The 19,806-nt window shown below is 36.9% G+C and overlaps 1 protein-coding gene and 1 long non-coding RNA gene across 3 annotated transcripts; one reads left to right on the top strand and one right to left on the bottom strand.

Annotated features, from left to right (window-relative positions):
- The first annotated feature begins 1,457 nt into the window (after positions 1–1,457).
- On the top strand, positions 1,458–8,159 carry LOC144962619 (uncharacterized). 2 transcript variants are annotated; one of them, XR_013643501.1, is made up of 4 exons: positions 1,458–1,714; positions 4,506–4,618; positions 5,132–5,193; positions 6,274–8,159. It is a non-coding gene; the product is annotated as an uncharacterized LOC144962619 (long non-coding RNA). The 2 variants fall into 2 exon arrangements; XR_013643500.1 differs by lacking the exon at positions 1,458–1,714 and having other exon boundaries at positions 3,921–4,618.
- A 4,217-nt stretch (positions 8,160–12,376) lies between these two features.
- Positions 12,377–15,369, bottom strand: LOC144962239 (uncharacterized). Its single transcript, XM_078895173.1, has 3 exons — positions 15,229–15,369; positions 12,912–13,079; positions 12,377–12,581 (listed from the first exon to the last, which is right to left on the bottom strand). The coding sequence occupies exons 1-3, from the start codon at positions 15,367–15,369 to the stop codon at positions 12,528–12,530; spliced, it is 363 nt and encodes a 120-aa protein (XP_078751299.1). The 3' UTR covers positions 12,377–12,527.
- Between the last annotated feature and the right edge of the window lie 4,437 nt (positions 15,370–19,806).

Here is a 19,806-nt window from a genome sequence, read left to right as displayed (position 1 = left end):
CGAGTGCAGACCCTTTGTCAGAACAACAATGATCAAATAAAATTAAAATATTTGTTTTCAACGTTCATTTTGTTTATTCTTGAGCACTCGAAACGTCCATTGTTTATACCGTTCCCATCCAAACCCTTTCCATTTTCACCTGTTGGGGTTGGCTTTCTAGGCCTCTCACTGGGTGGGGTTCCTGACCTCCCATCGTGGGCAGGGGGGGTTACATAGTGTGTCTTCTATCCCCTTATACTTCTATTTTCCAACATGCTTTCTGTCTTTGTCTTGGAATGAGATTATTTGGTTTTGTCCTGGCCCTGGCTGGAGTACTAGCTGGGAGGGAAACAGTCAAATGCATAGTTATTGTTATGGGAGATGATATTTTTTTCCTTGTAAATCATCTCTCCGTTTCGTCTTATTATATTTGTTATTTTGAATGTATGATGTACGCATTTGAGTGTATTCCTTTTTGTTGGATTTTGTGCTTGTGTCCGGATGAGACATAGGTGATCTCAAACTAAGTACTGGGCGGGGTTCCTGACCTCCCATAGTGGGCAGGGGGGTACATACTGTGTCTTCTATTCCCTTATATCTGTTTTCCAACATGCTTTCTGTCTTTGTCTTGGAATGAGATTACTTGGTTTTGTCCTGGTCCTGGCCAGATCCCCTGGCTGAGAGGGAAACAGTCGAATGTATAGCTAGTTTTGGGAGATTATATTTTTTTCATTGTAAATCATCTCTCTGTTATGCACTGTATTATGCTTTCTTTATATTATATATGATTTGTAAAACATTTGAGTGTGTTCCTCTTAACGGGGACCTGTGCTTGTGTCTGGATGAGACTTTTAGTGATCTCAAACTAAGTACTTTGATAGAGTGCTTTTGGAATCTACACCTGTTTCTTATTTGAACCAATTCCCCTTTGTCTTCCCTTTTCTTGGATGCTTTATTGTAATTCTAGAACTTTTTACTATCCCATTTTCTTCCTTTTTACTGGCACTGATATGACCTAAATGTGTTGCAAGCGCCGTAAAACCCTTAAAAACAAAAACAAAAAAACATCAAAGTACATTGGTGGTGTGCTCTTGGAATATACATCTGATCCCTATTTGTTCCCAGTTCCCCTATGTCTTACTTTTTCGTGGGTGTTTTAATTGTAATTCTAGAACTTTTTACTATCCCATTTTCTTCCTTTTTACTTGCGCTGATATAACCTAATTTTAATAATGTGTTGCAAGCGCCGTAAAACCCTTAAAAACAAAACTAGGCCCTCATTGTGAGTCAGAGAGGTCACTCTTCTTTGTCTCTGGAATGATTACTCTTCTGTGACTCGAGAATGAAATGTGAGAAGGAAACAATCAAATTTATCGATCTTTTAACTGGGGATATTATTTTTCGAAGTGGTTATTTGTACTACCACTACAAATAGCGAAAACTACCGCTTTTCACTATTTGTACTCCTAGAACTCTTATGTGTTTAAAGTTGCAAACCACCGCTCCTTTACCTCTTTGTAGCTACCTACTCCCAGCACTCTTATGCGTTTAAAGTTGCATTTGTGAGCTTTCAAGGACCAGCCGACCAGCCTCCACTTTTCGCGGTCTTTCTTTGAGAAATGTGAAGCAAAAAAAATGGCCCTCTCGGTAAACGAGACATTCTCATCTTTTCTCCAATTTGAAAACATTCGAAAATGAGAATAATGTACTTTTTATTAAAAAGTCAACAAAGAAGGTAAGTAAACTAGATACGACAATTCTTTTCCTTAATTAAGTGGCAACTCATTTCTCGTCATTCTCACTCTAACTCTATCGACTAAGAAGAGTACACCACCTCAAACATTTGTCAGTTCATATCTTTGCTTTTATGAGGTCTATTTTCATTTTGAAAAGTTCAAAGTGAACAACTAAATGACGCCGATTCAGTGGTGTATTTGGTCTATCTTCATGTGAATAAATATTTTATTATTGACTTTTCCAAAATTCCAATAGGTCATTCATTTGTATGATACACTATGTCGTGATCTATTTTTCCTTGATTTCAGCTGTCTCAGCTCTAAACTATACTTTTCTTTCTCAATAAATAATTCATTTTCTGTTTGCAATGTATTACAGAGATGTTGATTTACCACATGTAAAAATTTCAAAGTTGTATCTGAAGCTGTTTCTGAATTATACGTGATTATCCATTGGGATGCTGTGCTTTGGTCACATTTTTTCTATTAAGCTATGTATAGAGATTTTCCACCACATAAACGGTCATAACTTTTTAACCAGTTGAGACAGAGCGATAATTTTTCACTCTAATTAATGTTTCACTCCCCTTTATTTTTCTACGCTAAATTAATACCCATGCCCATAGCCACTATTTTGAAAAATTCTTGCAAGTGCCTACTAAGAGGGTTGAACTTGAACCTGAACATGCTCCTTCTTCTTCTTCTACTAATAACTACAACTAGATAGGTACTACGCCTCTCCTGAATGATCGGAACCGTTTAAGAAACTAAATTACGGGTTCCACCGGCGCAGCTCTCTAGACTTCCAGTCCCACAGTGCCCAGTATGGGCGGGAGACCTTACCCCCGATGTTCCTTGAGCCTCGAGGTAGTTTCACTTTATAGTTGTTTTAGCTTTTGAACTGTGGATCTTTTGTCAAACGTTTTATTTTAATTTTTCAAATTTAGTAGCACTTTAAAGGTCTGCGTTAGGTATCGCTCTGCTGTACTGTACTGTAATTGTAAGAGCGTAAGAATAACATGGTAAAAGTACTGTAAAAGTATGCTGATGAAAATGATATTGACAATGAAATTATAATAAAAAGAAGAACAATAGAACTTATAAACAAATCAATAAAGAAGCTTTAAAAAAATGAAATTTAAAAGAAGAAAAAACTGCCTCAAGAAGTGAAAAAAATTGTCCCTGTTGTTGAGATGTGAAGTGGACATAATCGTGTCTGTTAAGAATTAGAAGAAATGAAAGATGCCACTTTTTATTTTAAATGTAGATTGCACATTAGCAGAACACTAAAAAAAAAGTAAAGAAAGAAAATCCAATGTGGCAACTTGGTTGCTAGTGAAAAAAGTAAAATTACTCCGCTCAGCATTGCTGCTGGTGTGATGTCTAGTGTTAGTTAGGTGTCACTATATTAGAGTGATATCTTGTTACTTCATATTTTCATTTTAAAACCTGTAGAACAACTTGATTGATTTGTAAATTTCCTTATATGACCATTGTTTTAGTTTTCCGCAGCCATTATAATTCAATTTGAAATATTGAAAGGTACTGGAGAGGAGTCTTAGCGGGGTTTTTTTTTGTCTGTTAGTTTTAGTTATAGGTCATAGTGCAGGTCCAAGTGTTGGAAATGTACAAGGTTTTATTTTTTATTTTAAGGTTAGTTGAAGGAATACTTTCCTTAGCTCAAGGAACGTGCAGAAGACCTCCCCTATTTACTACTTACTACTACTACCCAAGTACTAGTGCTAGACTACTTCTTCCGCCACCTCACTCCTAAACGGACTGACACCACAGGCAACTGATATTATTCTCTCTCTCTCTCTCTGAGTGTGTATCTGTCTGTCTATTTCTGCCCATCTCCCCTCTTTTTACTAATTAGTTTGTAGGTCTTTGGCAAATTCTCAAGAACAGCCAAGATATATGCGGCTGTGTGGCACTCACTTCCGGATTGGAAGGTCCTGGGGTCGAGCCTCGTCAAGGACTCACATTCTCTCACTGTACTCATGTGTATGATTTCCTATCCGCTAAGAGCGTTGTCTGTCAGAAGAAAAACATCGCCTAACGTTCTACTTGTTACGTGTTGCTGCTAGTCATGGATCCTTAGTAAAGTGCTTTGAGCATGTTTGGTGGATATTGCGGCTTATGAAAGCTCAATTCTTTTTTTAATATTTATATATATATATATATATAAAAAAGATGCAGGATGATGACGGGCATGCGCTACTTTATGATGTAGTATAAACCATTCCTAATATATGATTTTGCTAAATAGGCCTACACTCAAATTTTACGAGTGTATCTGGTGGCAAATATTAGACACTCGTTGCCACTGTGATTTTGATGAAACTTGGCTTATACACAGATACCTGAATTTTCCTAATACGGCTTCAAACATGCGATCTGAACTTCAATTTATAATGAAGTAATTTTTCGACAGCTTGATTGAATGTGACAAGATCCTTTTACTTAATACAATTCAATTTAGTGTGGTCTGTAGTTGTTTGCCTAATATTAGAATGCACAGAATTTGAATTTTTATTGACTTTAAATATTGAAAACAACATGCCTTTGGCTTTCCATTTGTGCCATTCCATTCAGCTTTTGACCTAGTCCCTGATTTGAGTACCACGTCACAAATTTAAGTTCTTCGAGAAAACTCTCGACTTACTTTCTTATTCTTCTAACGTACTGAACTGTAACACCTTTGTCTCAGTTGGAGAAAATATTGCAATTTTTAAACTTAATATTTAGGTATTTATGTTATGATCTTTTATATTATTCCGTGTTTTTCAGCTTCCATCATATCACCCTGAGGAAAGTTGGCTAATTTATGACTTTTGTGTCTATGAATGCAAGCAGGGCAAAAAGCAATTGACTTCAAGCAAAGGAGTTCGCCCTAACCAGAGGTAGGAGGTTGTTTTTGGACGGGGGCAGGAGGTGTTTTTTTACTTTTACATATTTAAAAAAACATGAAAAGGTTATAATATTTCAGTATAACTCGGAAGTAAATTATCACCATCAGCTTTTCTATCTTGATTGCCAAGACAATTTTAATAAAGCAATCAAACTGATTCTGAATTTTAAAACATCCAGAGGAAGAGGCAATGTGTGCCTATCTGCAGCTCATTTACAGTCTTCAGTGGGCGGGCTGCACGATGTAATGCAGCAAGACAATAGTTCATCTATTACCAGAACAGTTTTAAAAAGTGAAAGACTTGATTTGTTCAAAAAATCTGATTGCGCTGGATTAGTATTATTATTGAATGTCTTATTAAGATTTATTTTCAATTGCTCTATAATCTGCATGTTGAAATCCTTCACAATTGAGTTATGCAAGTGACAACGCTATTAATATTTTATCATACTATGTTGTGGATAATTTTATTATTTTGTAATAAAAAGTTTTTCTTACCATGCAGGACTCTGAAATTAATACTGGCTTCTGAGGGTTACAGGGGCTAATCACCCATGCGATAAATTAGTAAGACTCATTCATTTTATACTTAATTTTCCATCGACATTTTGTCCCTACAGTTTTTCGCTGCCGAAAAATTTACACTTGACAGCAATTAATCGCAAATTCTATTTTAGTCGCAATTAGACTCAATTTTTTTTATAAATATGTATTATTTTTTCTTTTCTTGTTACTTTATATTTTCAGTACTTAATTGTCCCTCCCCCCTCCCACTATTGAGTGTAATATATAGTTCCATGTTGCTCCCTGTCTTTGTTATGGATTAAGATTGCTCATTTTTTTCCTGGTTCTTGCAGGGGTCTTTAGTTGGGATGCAGACAGTCAAATACAGTACCTTTCTTCTTGAGATGATTTTTTATACTGTAAATCATCTCTCTGTTATGTACTGTTATAGTTATAGGTTTTGAATATTATTGCATTATGTAAATGTTTTAGCAGGATCCTTTGCTTGTGTCTCGGTGAGACTTTGAGGTAATGTCAAAATTGGTACATCTTTGAGGTGCTCGTGAAATCTACTGTTCCCTATTGAATCAGTCACCATATCATCCTTTTTATAATGTTGTAAGCGCTATTAAGTCCTGTAAGACAATATAAGCAGATCTAGGTGGTGGTATTTTTTTGGGTCTTTTTTTTTTTTGTCTTTGTTTATTTTTTGTTCCAGATAAGGAATTTTAAGATTTGATGGTTGTCCATAGACTTTTTAAAATAAAATTTGACTTTGACTATGAGTACGGTGCAGTTATAAGTGCTTGATTTCTGAGGACTAATTATAAATGGTGACCACTCTATTGCGTTTTTGTATGCCATGAAAATGTTACAAAGACAATGAAGCGACATTTTTTGGGAATTCTGCAGTCATTCATTTAACCCTTGAATTTGATGAGCGCCTGTTGCATTTTAGTTCATTCAAGTATTTTAGAGTGACAAACACAACTCGTGCATTATGGGTTTATATGCAGATTTTTGTCTTTAAATTGTCAATAAAAAATAAAATGCTTTTTTTTTTGTTTTGTTAGCTGGCAGGTCTGAATTGAATGCTATTGCATACAATTTTGTACTTTTAATCTTTTTTCTTTTTACATTTAGCCATCCTCACTTTATCCGGAGAATCGCCTGCCCCTCGTGAATGAGACAGTGAAGGCTATGGCTAAAACAAAGGTGTCCACAACCCAACTTAGGCAATACATTCAATCAAGCCAAGGATAAAATGTATTGCCTAAAGATGTCGAAGATTTGCAGCGGAGATTGTTCAAGACTGATATTGACAGGACGGACGGTGAGACGGTACAGGAATTACTGAGAGAGATAGAGGAGGAAGGAGGTGTAACAAAGTTCAGTGTGAATGAGGATGGTGGTTTTGAGTATTTGTTTTAAGTAACGGGAAGAATGAGGCGTGATTTGAGTGTTTTTTGTGATGTGTTTGTTATGGATGTAACATACAAGGTAAATCGATATTTGTATCCACTTGTGAATATTATGTGCATAGATGATGAGGGTCATGGCGGGCGAAAGACTGGAAATCCATGACCAACCTGAAACTGACATTGTACCAGTATGACGTGTGACAAATACACAGGAAGGACTGTATCGAATTGTATCTTCAGTGACAAACAGGATCAATAGCTTGTTTCAAGTTATGGTAGAACATCAGTTTCTGCAAAGAATCTCCCAGTTGGAACAATTTTTGACTCTTGTCTCTGAAGATAAAGACTTTGACATTGTCGACATGACTGACTTAATACAGACAAATCCCCATTCTAACCCTCTTTCTGACTTTTCAGAGACACCAGACATTGTAAATGCACTTACTGACCAGAGACCACAGACATTATAAATACACACTCTGCCCAGACAGAGACCACAGAAGTTATGGACACACAGACTGACCAGACAGAGACCGCAGACGTTATGGACACACAAACTGACCAGACAGAGAGACCACAGACGTTATGGACGCACAGACTGACCAGACAGGGACTCCAGATAACAGAGACATGCGACCATAAAGATGCCCTTGACACAACAGAGACAGTTAGACTGCGAAATTTTTCAAATGTGACTCTACACAGGAAATTTCATACAGAATTCCCTTAATACCTTTACTCATTGTCCATTCGTAAAATTTATTTTCATGTAATAAACCACCAAAAAAGTAAATTTTTAACGTGGGTGGGGGCTGTCACGTTACTGTAGAACGAGCTTAAGTCTCAATGGGATATTAGCTTTAGGCAACCACAAGTTGGTATTTTCAAACCTGTTGCTATGCTATCTTGTAATGACAACGTCTCTCAGTCGCCAAACGTCACTAGCTATCCTTCACATAATGCAGGGTTGATTGTGTGAAGTACGTTTGGGGCCGGAAGATAGCAAGGCATAGTGCAGGCTACTGTACTGTGTCAGTCCGTGAACGGGTGACCAATTTATAGTACAGAGAAGGCAAATCTGTTCCTATATGTCCCAATAAAAATATAACACAGAGAAGGCCGAAACTGTGTTATACAGGTCGATACAGAATAAAACAAATATAACACAGGAGACCAAACACTGTGTTGTAGAATATCAAAATTTCAAAGGTGGTCGGTCAGTGACGAAATAAAAAGGGACATTATAAGTCGTAATATCACATCCCAATAAAAGAGTGTGATAGTAAAAAGGTGCCCGTTAACAATTGAGTCGGTCAAGTCTCTATCCAGATTCAAAAGGATAGTGCAAAGTCCTGTATGTAAAACAAATTTGAGAAGCATGGTTGTTCTCAATACTTGTTGGGTCGTGATCGGTATAGAGTGAAGTAGTGTTCATGATACACATCAGAGCAATGCTGTGTCAAGATTACAGAGGAGCAAGAAGACAAGATTTGTTTGTGTGTCTTTATATGTTACGGAATAGGTACATTTTGGTTGTCAAAACTTTCATTTTTATTTTGACATTTTCTTGATCTTTTACTTTTAAAATAAAATTATAATTTAATTTAATCAACAGACTTGTTTAATAATTTAAAGATATACTTTTGTGGGGACCTTTTGTAAAATCATTAGTCCGATTGTAGTTGTAATCTCTTTATATTCTAATGTCATAAAATCAGTGACACCACTGAATTCCTACCAGCACTTTTACTCACTGAGTCCCTACCACCAGCGCTATTACTCACCCAGTCCCTACCACCTGGGCGGGGTTCCTGACCTCCCATAGTGGGCAGGGGGTTCATACTGTGTCTTCTTTCCCCTTATATCTGTTTTCCAACATGCTTTCTGTCTTTGTCTTGGAATGAGATTACTTGGTTTTGTCCTGGTCCTGGCTGAGAGGGAAGCAGTCGAATGTATAGTTAGTTTTGGGAGATGATATTTTTTTCATTGGAAATCATCTCTCTGTTATGTACTGTATTATGTTTTATTTACATATTATATTTGATTTGTTAACATTTGAGTGTATTCCTCTTAGTCGGGACCTGTGCTTGTGTCTGGATGAGACTTTTAGATGATCTTAAACTAAGTACTTTGATGGTGTGCTCTTGGTATCTACATCTGTTTCCCATTTGAACAAATTCCCCTTTGTCTTACCTTTTCTTGGGTGCTTTAATTGAATTCTATAACTTTTTACTATCCCATTTCTTCCTTTTTACTGGCGCTGATATGACCTTGATGTGTTGCAAGCACCGTAAAACCCTAAAAAACAAACAAACAAACAGTCCCTACCAGCAGCGCTTTTACTCATTGAGTCATAGAGCTTTTACTCACCGAGTCCCTACCACCAGCGCTTTTACTCACTGAGTCATAGAGCTTTTACTCACCGAGTCCCTACCACCAGTGCTATAACTCACCGAGTCCCTACCACCAGCGCTTTTACTCACCGAGTCCCTACCACCAGCGCTATAACTCACCGAGTCCCTACCCAGCGCTTTTACTCTTCGAGTCCCTTCCACCAGCGCTTTTACTCACTGAGTCATAGAGCTTTTACTCACTGAGTCCCTACCACCAGTGCTTTTACTCTTCCGAGTTCCTACCACCAGCGCTTTTACTCACTGTCACTGTCCCTACCACCAGTGCTATTACCGAGTTATAGAGCTTTTACTCACTGAGTCCCTACCGCCAGTGCTATAACTCACCGAGTCCCTACCACCAGCGCTATAACTCACCGAGTCCCTACCACCAGCGCTTTTACTCATTGAGTCATAGAGCTTTTACTCACCGAGTCCCTACCACCAGCGCTTTTACTCACTGACACTGTCCCTACCACCAGTGCTATTACTGAGTTATAGAGCTTTTACTCACCGAGTCCCTACCACCAGCGCTATAACTCACCGAGTCCCTACCCAACGCTTTTACTCTTCGAGTCCCTTCCACCAGCGCTTTTACTCACTGAGTCATAGAGCTTTTACTCACTGAGTCCCTACCACCAGCGCTTTTACTCACTGTCACTGTCCCTACCACCAGTGCTATTACCGAGTTATAGAGCTTTTACTCACTGAGTCCCTACCACCAGTGCTATTACTGAGTTATAGAGCTTTTACTCACCGAGTCCCTACCACCAGCGCTATAACTCACCGAGTCCCTACCCAGCGCTTTTACCCTTCGAGTCCCTTCCACCAGCGCTTTTACTCACTGAGTCATAGAGCTTTTACTCACTGAGTCCCTACCACCAGTGCTTTTACTCTTCCGAGTCCCTACCACCAGCGCTTTTACTCACTGTCACTGTCCCTACCACCAGTGCTATTACCGAGTTATAGAGCTTTTACTCACTGAGTCCCTACCACCAGTGCTATAACTCACCGAGTCCCTACCACCAGCGCTTTTACTCACTGACACTGTCCCTACCACCAGTGCTATTACTGAGTTATAGAGCTTTTACTCACCGAGTCCCTACCACCAGCGCTATAACTCACCGAGTCCCTACCCAGCGCTTTTACTCTCCGAGTCCTTACCACCAGCGCTATAACTCACCGAGTCCCTACCACCAGCGCTTTTACTCACTGAGTCATAGAGCTTTTACTCACTGAGTCCCTACGACCAGCGCTATTACTCACTGAGTCCCTACCACCAGCGCTATTACAGAGTCATAGAGCTTTTACTCACTGAGCACCTACGACCAGCGTTATTACTCACCGAGTCCCTACCACCAGCGCTATTACTCAGCGAGTCATAGAGCTTTTACTCATCGAGTCCCTATGACCAGCGCTTTTATTCACTGAGTCCCTACCACCAGCGCTTTTACTCGTTGAATCCCTATCACCAGCACTTTTACTCGCCGAGTTCCTACCACATGGCTATTACTGAGTCCCTAACACCAGCGCTAATACTATTAGCCACCAAATCCCTACCACCAGGGGGGACAATATAAGCTCAAATTAGACCCCAAAAATTCTTACAGTGATGCAGAAAAAAACAACGAACAGATCTCTTTCAAATTTACACAAAATGTTTCTTACAACAAGATGGATAGGTTTAGCAATAGTCTTGAAAATAAATTTTTCACAATTTTTTTTCGATTTCTTAGTGAAAATTTGGTGTGACTGACATGACAGGAAAAAAAAATTGATTTAAAAATTCATAAAACTGCTAAATTTTTGTTTAGCCCAAAACCCAACCATCATGATGCAAAACACATCATAAGAAAAATTCTGACCAAATTTGAAGACAATCTGATGGGAAACAATCCAGATGTGAATGTTAGAAAATCAGAGAATGACGCACAATGAAATTTTGAGAAAATGAAAAATTTGTCTTTAATTTGATAATAAAGCTAATTATGCAGACAAAGGCCAACATTCATCAAGTATAACCAATATGGAACAAGAAAACAGTAATATTTTATAAATTGATCAAATTCTGAAAAAAATTATAAACGATTCGCTAACCCATACCTCTAAGAAAAAAAATTGCGAAATAATTTAATATCTGCTGTTATTCACCAAAAAATTACTTTAGTGGTCAAATATGCTTTATAGTTCTAAAATTCTTTAATTATATCTCATGAACGAATAATGTAATGTATAATTTGATGCTAAACACCAAAAATAACTGAATTTAAAAAACAACTTTTTTAAGGGGCAACATAAGCTAAAATTAGACGTAAAACCCTAAAATTTCTAACATAGATGCACCAAAAACTAGCATATAAATTTCTTTCAAATTTAAACACAATGTTTCTTTCATAAATAGCTATATCATGAAAACTCTTGGAATAATTTTTTAGAATTTTTATTTGATTTCAACTGAAAATTTAGCGCGGATCGACAGGAACAAATGAATTTTAAAATTTATAAAATTGCTAAATTTTAATTTACCTCCAAACACTTACATCATGATGTTTTTTTTTGTTTGTTTGTTGCTTTAGGTCTCTTCCAACACAATTGAGGTTATATGAGAGACCGCTGAAACAAAAAAACAAGCAATCTAACAAAAATAGTACAAATGTCAATCAAAATCATAACCTAAAGATATCATAAGCTAAATTATAAATAACCAAGAACAAACAGGCAGAGGATTTACAGGAAAAAAAGTATCCCCTGTCAAAAATACAATCACAAACCAAAGAAGCAGGATAGGCTAGTAAAGAGAAGAAGAAACGACATCACTATCGGATCGTACACCCATGCGAACATCATAGGTATATGATTCAAGGGTGATGCTCCCATCCAACCACCTGCACATCATGATGTAAAACACATCATAGAGAAAAGATTCTGAATAAATTTGAAGATAATTTAAAGGAAAATGATTGAGGTAGGATTGCTAGAAAATCAGACAAATGCCATAAAACAGACATTTGAGAAAGCGCAAGCTTTTTCTATAATTTGACATAAAGTTAAAAGGCTGATTTTGCAGACAACTAAAAGAAATGATCCATCAAACTTTCAAAATATGACCGTAATAGGACAAGAAAACGAAAATTTTGTAGATTGATCTAAGTCTAAAAAAAATTATAATCGGTTCACTAACCCATACCCCTTAGATAAAAAAAAAATGCTGTAAAATTGATTTTTTTACGCCCAGAGATAAAATAATTTTGTGGTCAAATATGATGTCATACCTTATGAATTCATCATTATAATCACAAAACCTAATTATTTACTGTATACAATAGGTTATACAGATGATTTCTAGATATATTAAATGATTTTTCAAAATATGATATGGCACGCTATCCTCATTTTTCATTTTTTTATTCTACTTGAGAAACAAGTCGTATAAAATTAGATATCTAGTCAAGTTGAACTGCAAAATCAATTCTATTTTAGACAATAAAACAGTTAAATAGTGCACTAGCTCTGAATAAAAAGCAATTTGCTTTCCCAAACCCTTGGAATAAAAATCTCTTTCGCCTCAATACAGAAAAAGTCAACACTACTTGTTTGCCACCACTTTTTTTGTAGTTCCACAAAGAGGGTTGATCCTGCTCTGGATGGAAAAATTGAAATAAAAAAGAGACACATTTCATTAGCAATTTTTGAAAATGGCATTATTGTCATAAAATGCATTTGTCAAAGACATAGCAATTTTTAAAAAATGATCATTATTCACACCAACACACTTGAAATTTCATTGGTTTTACATCCATAGAACAAAACTCTTGGCAACAAACTATAGTCTGTCGTTAAGTTAATACATTCAGTAGTAATTCAATTCAAATGATGCTTTGCCATTTTCATTTAGAAAAATGAGCATTTATTTTATTGATCACCAATAAAAAATGTAAAGGCGCAATGGAGATTTGAAAACATTACTAACCATTGTCAAAAAGTGCATGCAGACACTCTGGTCTGCTGGCCCAGATGATGGTTTGCTGATTGATGAGTTTTGCCACAGGCAAAGGTTTGCCTCAACACACCTTGCCAGAATAGCCCTTGAGCCAGCATCTTTATGGATTGTCAGGACACCAGTAACGTCAACAGTGTTCTTTCATGTTAGCTGTCGATGAAAACAAAAAATTAAATTAAATTCACTACAGCAAAATAGGCACATACATGCCAATGCTAAAGTTTATAACAGCAACACTTCGCCTGTTGAACGGGACATAACGTCTGTTAGGCGATATTACAATTTCTTCGGACAGAGACAACGCAGTTAACGGCCAAGTACACATTTTACAACTGAGTCCGGTGAGAGAAAGTGAGCAAAGTGCCTTTTCCAAGGGCTCAACTATGCGCCGAGCGAGGCTCGAGCCCAGGACCTTCCGGTCCAAAAGCGAGTGTCATACCACTACGACATAGCCGTACGTAATTTTTTAAAAAAATATAATAAAAATAATCACACGAATATAATTATCTCACATTGTCATCATCATAGGCATTTCAAAACTACTAATAATACTACCACTACAGATATCTTATCATTATAAAATATTACTCTCTCTCTCTCTCTCTCTCTCTCTCTCTCTCTCTCTCTCTCTCTCTATCTCTCTCTCTCTCTCTCCATGAACATAACATACAAAACCCAATTTTCCGATATAAAAAAACAGCCCCCCCCCCCCCCCCCCAAAAAAAAAAGTTTTGAAAAAGTATGGACAATGCATGCTGTGTCGGCCATAATAAAGATAATAACAATAACTGAATGAAAAGTATTTTTTTAAAGGACCCTGAGCCTGGAATGTCGTGAGTACTCGAAACCTCTTGATCTTGATAAAATTAGCAACCTTTTGACTGGGGATCGAACATTGAAACACCTGGTTTTAATCGCTTGACATGGAAGGCTGATTTAAAATATTTGGGGGGGGGGGAAATTAGTATTTTAATTTTTTTTAAGCCCTGTTATTGTTATTTTTCACAAAATAAAGTAATAAAGTTAAGTAATTCGCGGTAGCGACAAATGTGTCGTCAGCTGATGCACAATCAACAAACACACAACCCCAAAGCATGTTTAGTTATAAAAATAAGAAATGAATTAAAATGTGCATTTCGTATGCTTACCTTGTAAACTGAGTATTCTGTGACTTGAAAAGAGTGAAGAATTACCAAAGTCCGTCAAAATCAACTTGTAATAATAGATGTGATGAGATGAAGTGGTCACTTTTTGACTTCCAGATAATTCATTGTATATTGCAGTTCTATCCGTATAAAATGTTATATTTTTAGTAATTACGCAAATTCTATTTTTAGTAAGAGTACAAATAAGCTCTGGCGTTATTTGCAGTGGTAGTACAAATAAGCGTAGCCATTATTTTTATTTCTAAATTATTCCTCCCTTCTTTTTGTTGCTTCATTATCGTTTTCATTTAGTGATACTATTTATTTTGTAAACATGAGTATATAGTGGAGTTTCTGTCCCTGCGTCTTGGTGGAACATTTTAGATATATTGCTCTTGGTAAATACTTTTAATTTAATTCTTTTTACTAGTGCCTTACTTTTTTTTTTTGTTTTTTTTTTTTTTGGAGTGCTTTTAAGCGCATTTAAACTTAAAAAGAGTTTTCATTTTTTACTTTCCAAACATCAATTTTACTTGTGCAGGAGTGTCTTAAAAGTGTTGTTAGTATCCCAGTGCTGTACTTTCTATCTCTTCTTTTATCATAATACAGTGTATCATGTTTATTCCTTGTGGTTAAGTATCCTTGTTATTGTGAATACGACCACATGAAGGATGGGGTCTTTTGTCCTGTGTAGGACGGGGATCACCTTTGCTGTTTCTTCTATCCCCCCGCCGACCCCTGTAAAAATTTCCTTTTCCAGGTTCCTATCAGTCTTAGACATGGAATGAGGTTACTTTGTTTTGTTAAGGTAATGGCTAGAGTCCTTGGCTGAGAGGGAAACGGTCAAATGTCTACTTTTTGTTTCGGGAGATGATTTTTTGTCCTTGTAAATCATCTGTTCTGTTGTTCTATTTTAGAGGGTTTTTTTTTGTGTTTGCAATATATTTTGTAAGCATTTGAGTGTATTACTCAGGGCTTCCATTGTGTCTGGATGGGACTTTTAGGCGATTTCAACATGTGCCCCCTGTACAGTCTAGCCTTATTGTGTCACCTTTCCTTTTTTTTTTCACTGTAGAATCCACGTAAAGTCAATTTCAGATTAAAATCAACACCTTTTGTTGGTCCCAAATTTTCTGTTATACATCTTGTGTTCCATTCATAATGGGTAAAGTCAACCATCTTTCTGGTCCGTCCATGATAGCTTTGTCACTGATAGTATCAGAATTCCACTGTGGTTCTGGATGGTTTGCAATCCCTTCTGTTCCCTGTTTAAATTGGTCCATCTCTCTTACTTTTTAAATTTGATCTCTCGTCCGTTGTACAATCTTGCTCAGAAAGTTTGAAGTCAAATATTTCTTTCATTGAATGATATATATATATATATAAAAGGTGTTGATTTTAATCTGAAATTGACTTTACGTGGATTCTACAGTGAAAAAAAAAAAAAAGGAAAGGTGACACAATAAGGCTAGACTGTACAGGGGGCACATGTTGAAATCGCCTAAAAGTCCCATCCAGACACAATGGAAGCCCTGAGTAATACACTCAAATGCTTACAAAATATATTGCAAACACAAAAAAACCCTCTAAAATAGAACAACAGAACAGATGATTTACAAGGACAAAAAATCATCTCCCGAAACAAAAAGTTATATATATAAACATTTGAAATATAATTAAGATAGTTTGACTTCTACAACGTTGTTATCGAGCGTTGCTCTCATCAGGAAGTGGAAGTGAAAGTAGATTGTTGTGTTTTCGTATTTTTATAGATTCGTGTTTATGGAGGTTCGTAATTACATAAAAGGTGTTTGTTTCTGTGTCTGCATGAGGAAGTTAGTTCGTTTCTTCTGTTGAGTGTTGCTATGTTCGGTTTAGTGATGATGAAGAATTTTTCTTCCAAGCAGAGGTTGCAAATCTTAGAAGAGGGGGAGTACGACTGTGCTCTGGAGATGATTTTCCATGTGATGCTGTGATATATGTGATATATATATATATATAATATATATTATATATATATATATATATATATATATATATATATATATATATATATATATATATATATATATATTATCATAGAATTAAACGAATGAGAATACGTACGAAACCTAAAAAGTGTCCACCAATGAAAGCATTCAGCGCCATTTTGTTGTTGGCTGAGAATGTAGTAATTACCATTCATTCGGTATCTATGTCAACATAATGACACAAGAAAAACAACAAACAATATCAAAATCCACAATAAAATGTTTCAGAACTGTTGCGTATATTTATGGCACAACGAAGCTGTCAAAAAATGAAGTTAGAGAATGTGTGTAATCATGTATTATGATAACCTGTAATGTGTTTTCCAACAACCACATCATCTACTACTACAACCACCACCACAATATCATCACTAACACTACTACTACAACCACAAGCCCCACATCATTATCACTACCACTACTACTACACCACCACCAACACATCATCATCACTACCACTACTACAATCACCACAACCACATCGTCATCACTACCACTACTACTGCAACCACCACCACCATATCATCATCATTACCACTACTACCACAACCACCACCACCACTACTACTACAACCACCACCACATCACTACCTCAACTACTACAACCACCACCACAATATCATCACTACCACTACTACTACAACCACCACAACCACATCGTCATCACGACCACTACTACTACAACCACCACCATATCATTACCATTACCACTACTACTACAACCACCACTACCACCATATCATTACCATTACCACTACTACTACAACCACCACAACCACATCGTCATCACTACCACTACTACTGCAACCACCACTACCACCATATCATCACCATTACAACTACTACTACAACCACCACAACCACATCATCATCACTACCACTACTACTACAACCACCACCACATCATCATCACTATCACTACTACTACAACTACAACCACCACCACATTATCATCACTACCACTACTACTACTGCAACCACCACCACCATATCATCATCATTGAAATTTTTTTTTTAAATTGAGCTTTATATAGTGCAATATCTACTAAATGTGCTCAAAGCGCTTTACAAGGGGTCCCTGGTCAACATTTAACATGTAGGACGGGACATGACGCCTGTTAGGCGATATTACAATTTTTCGGACAAAGACAACTCTGTTAACGGCCAGGTACTCATTTTACACCTGAGTACGGTGAGAGAATGTGAGTAAAGAGCCTTTTCCAAGGACTCAACTATGCGCCGAGCGCGAGGCTCGAACCCAGGACCTTCCGATCCGGAAGCGAGTGTCATACTACTAGACCACATAGCCGCATCATTACCACTACTACTACAAACACCACCACCACATCATCATCACGACCACTACTACTACAACCACCACCACCACCATATCATTACCATTACCACTAGTACTACAACCACCACCACATCATCATCACTACCACTACTACTACAACTACAATCATCACCACCACCACATCATCATCACTATTACTACTACAACTACAACCACCAACAACACCACATCACCTCACTAACACTCAGTACTACAATCACTACCATTAGGTTTTGGAGCTTTACTTCATTAGAAATAAGGAAACTTCGGAATTGTATTTGGCATTGTGTTTATATATCATAATATAATTCTAATCAGTTATCTATTTAGAACTAGATACTATACAATATGTATGCCAAATACCACCCCAATTCCCCTTTCTTGTGTGCGGGAATTCCTCTTTCGGCATTGAAATTGAGTGTGAGAGAGTCATCACTACACACATAAACAACAGAAACAATTTAAAAACAAGACTATGACACGCAACCACTCACACACGAGGCTATACTATTTATCCTTTTCTCTATATAGAATAGGACAAGACAAACAATAGCTTGACTCTCGCTACACTTCGCATTGATGTTTGTCGTCTCACGAGTTCAACTCTCGGTCGACCTGTCAATATTCCTTTTTGCCTCGGACGTAATCATTAATAGAATGTTGTGTGGTTTTGACCGTGAAGAAAACCTTAAGAAGTCACATTTATATCATTTTAGAGAGATCGTTTTGAATAATTTTGAGTTAAACGAGCGAGCAGCAACTTGTTTTCATGTACGGCCGATCAGCGCTTGTTTACTATAGTAACGCGATTCCCAGCCAACAGCAAAATGGCGGATATTTTTCTCATCGAGGCCGCTGGTTGGTTAGCCAATAAGAGCACCGTACGGTTTCCATTGGGTAAATTCCTTGATATATATATATATATATATATATATATATATTATATATATATATATATATATATATATATATGTATGTGTGTGTGTGTGTGTGTGAAAGAGAGACACTTGAGAGTAATACAAGGTGTACAGTATTCAGTATGTCTAAAATAGCAAGGACATCTCATTGTCTCATTCTTTTTTATATCTCAGCTATTTCAAATTTATTGTAAGAGTAATATTGATTAGAGACATGATCAAAAGCGGCATGGATAAGTTTGTTCTATCTTTGGATATTGAGAACAAACAATGCGACATGCATTTTACTTCCTTGATAGTATGAGATTATTATAAGATAACTACAGATTTGTCGATCTGATGAACTTTATATGTAGATATTTCTTTCCATTTTGGAGAGGTGGTTGCATAATGTTGTCGGTATCTACTTTGGGTGGAGAATCCCTCACGGCGTGAAAATGTTGGTCCTCAAGAATCGGGAGGTTCTATGCCGGTCCATTTTCAGAGCTCATCCTTTCTGCCTCTACTATACCTAATAATAAACAGTATACGTCATAATATGTCCCATTCTATGCAGCTTTGCGTCCTTGATCTTGCTCTATTCTGAGACCACGGTATTATTCCTCGGGGATTTGGGGGAGGGGGGGGGGGGGAAGCGGTATTTGACTATATTATGATGTATTTACTGTGTTGTTAATTTTTTAGTCCTTAATAATGATTCATAACTCTATACTGCTTGGGACATCAGGTTTGAGAGTTTTTGACAAGACAAGGTCAATTTAATATATCAATTTTTGAAGGACAAGTTTTCCGGCCTGGGTGGGGTTCCTGGCCTCCCATAGTGACAGGGAGGCACTTACTGCATAGTCTTTTCCAACTTGCTTTCTGTCTTTGCCTTGGAATCACATAACTTGGTTTTGTCCTGGCCCTGGCTGGGAGGGAAACAGTCAAAAGTATAGTTACAGTTTTAGGAGATGATATTTTTTATCTCGTAAATCGTCTCTCTGTCATGTCTTGTATTATTTTTGTTTTACATAAATTATTTGTAAACATTTGAGTGTGTTCCTCTTGGTGGGGACCTGCGCTTGTGTCTGGATGAGACATGTAGGTGATCTCAAACTAAGTACACTGATAGTGTGCTCTTGTAATCTACACCTGTTCCCTATTTTAACTACTGTAATTCCCTTTGCCTTACTTATCCTTGAGTGTTTTAATTGTAATTCTAGAACTTTTTCCTATCCCATTTTATTCCTTTTCACTGGCGGTGATATGACATAAATGTGTTGCAAGAGCCGTAAAACCCTTAAAAATTTTGAATAAAGTGTTTTAGTTAGCAGAGTAGATTGGCAGTCCTTGGGCATATTTCTCCGGTCCTAGTACTAGTATATTTAAAATTTTATTTTATCGCTAATAACTAATACCTATTTGATTTCATTACTTTTTTTTTTTTTGGTCTGG

This window comes from Berghia stephanieae, chromosome 1, assembly GCF_034508935.2.
Source record: "Berghia stephanieae isolate SIO BIC M18660-M18661 chromosome 1, UCSD_Bste_1.3, whole genome shotgun sequence".
In the NCBI taxonomy this organism is placed as follows: Eukaryota; Metazoa; Mollusca; class Gastropoda; order Nudibranchia; family Aeolidiidae; genus Berghia; species Berghia stephanieae.
This window is presented reverse-complemented; position numbering and strand designations above follow the sequence as displayed.